Raw genomic sequence first — 1,565 nt, 5'->3', positions numbered from 1 at the left:
GTCCAGTAACAACATGGATGTTCACAATAGAGGAAATGATAAATAACTTGTTATATCATATGTCATCAAAGTTATACATCTATGAAAAACGAATGTGAATACACTATCTAAAGAGACATGTTTCCTTAATATATTTTCAAACTTGGAGAACTCAACAGATTGATTCATAGAAAGTAATGTAAACTATTTTCACCATAAGTAAACTTAAGTAGAGTACAGTCAGACAAGACCAAATATCACACAGTTTTACAACACACTCAGAATGTATGTAAATTCACTTTTCTTATCCATAATTTCATCAAAGCTCTTTTCATCTCACTGTTTCGCAAGCTGTAGATCAGTGGATTCAGCAGAGGTGTGAGCAACGTGTAAGCCAAGGACGTCAGCTTCTTGGTTTCTGGGGAGTAGCCAGATTTGGGTTGTAAGTAAGTCATACTGGCTGTGCCATAGAAGAGGGTAACAGATGTGAGATGGGAGGCACAGGTGGAAAAGGCCTTTTGTCTCCCAGTGGTTGATGGCATCTTCAGGATGGCAAAGAGAATTCGAATGTAAGACAAGAGTATCAACAAGAAAGGAACAATAACTGTCAGAATGGTGCCAGTGAATGCATAGAGCTCAAACAAAAAGGTGTCTGCACATGCAAGCTCTAAGACTGGGGGAGTCTCACAGAAGAGATGATTAATTTCTCTGGAGCCACAAAAGGGAAAACTAAACACCCATGTGGTCTGCACAGTAGCCACTGTGATCCCTGAGACCCATGAGAATGTAACTAATTTCACAAAAACCATTTTGTTCATAATCACTGGGTAGCTCAGAGGAGAGCAGATTGCAGCAAATCGGTCAAAAGCCTTTGCCCCCAGAAGAAAACATTCAGTCACACCAAAAAGAAGAATGAAGTACATTTGTGTGAAACAGCCCACTGTAGAAATTCTCATCTTCTCAGAGGAAAGGATGACCAGCATAACAGGCATAATGACCACACTGATACCCATATCCACCACAGACAAGTTCTGGAGAAACAGGTACAAGGGGACATGCAGGCTCTGTTCCAGGGAGATGATGACTATGATGATGGCATTTCCCATTAGAGTCACCAGGTAAACCACCAAGAAAGCCCCAAAGAGCTGCTCTTGGAGTTCAGGGAAGTTAGAAAAGCCCAAGAGGATGAATTCAGCCACAGAGCTTTGGTTTTGTCCTTTCATGTCAACAGTGAAGCGTATGTTGTTCTTATGAACATGGCTTGGAAAGTACAAAGTCACAGTCCAATAGCTTAAACCAAACCAGACTGGGCAGAAGATATAAAGAGGGGCCCATCCTGATAGAAATTTAGCTTAACAATTGTCAGGGGATGTTCAGCTTTAAGGAATCCAATATGTTATTCTTATCTTTTGTGTGCCGTTTCTCAAGGATTCTCTATTCCTTATTAGTTCCTGGAAAACAGGAATGAGCAGAGCTGCTCGCAGTTCTCAGGACTGAGGTCATGAGAAGGGGCACCTGCTTGGATTCCCTTCAGCGACCCCCTTCAGCGACCCCCTTCAGCGACCCCCTTCAGCGACCCCCTTCAG

The 1,565-nt window shown here is 42.4% G+C and overlaps 1 protein-coding gene across 1 annotated transcript; it reads right to left on the bottom strand.

Moving 5' to 3' along the window:
• Positions 1 to 257: 257 nt before the first annotated feature.
• Positions 258 to 1,202, bottom strand: LOC120876499 (olfactory receptor 10A3-like). The gene has a single exon (XM_040258447.1). It carries the CDS (start codon positions 1,200 to 1,202, stop codon positions 258 to 260), a length of 945 nt encoding a protein of 314 aa, XP_040114381.1.
• Positions 1,203 to 1,565: the final 363 nt, after the last annotated feature.

The sequence above is a fragment of the Oryx dammah genome, unplaced genomic scaffold, assembly GCF_014754425.2.
Source record: "Oryx dammah isolate SB20612 unplaced genomic scaffold, SCBI_Odam_1.1 HiC_scaffold_17, whole genome shotgun sequence".
Lineage (NCBI taxonomy): Eukaryota > Metazoa > Chordata > Mammalia > Artiodactyla > Bovidae > Oryx > Oryx dammah.
Note: the sequence above shows the minus strand (reverse complement) of the source record. Positions and strands in the feature narration are given on the sequence as shown.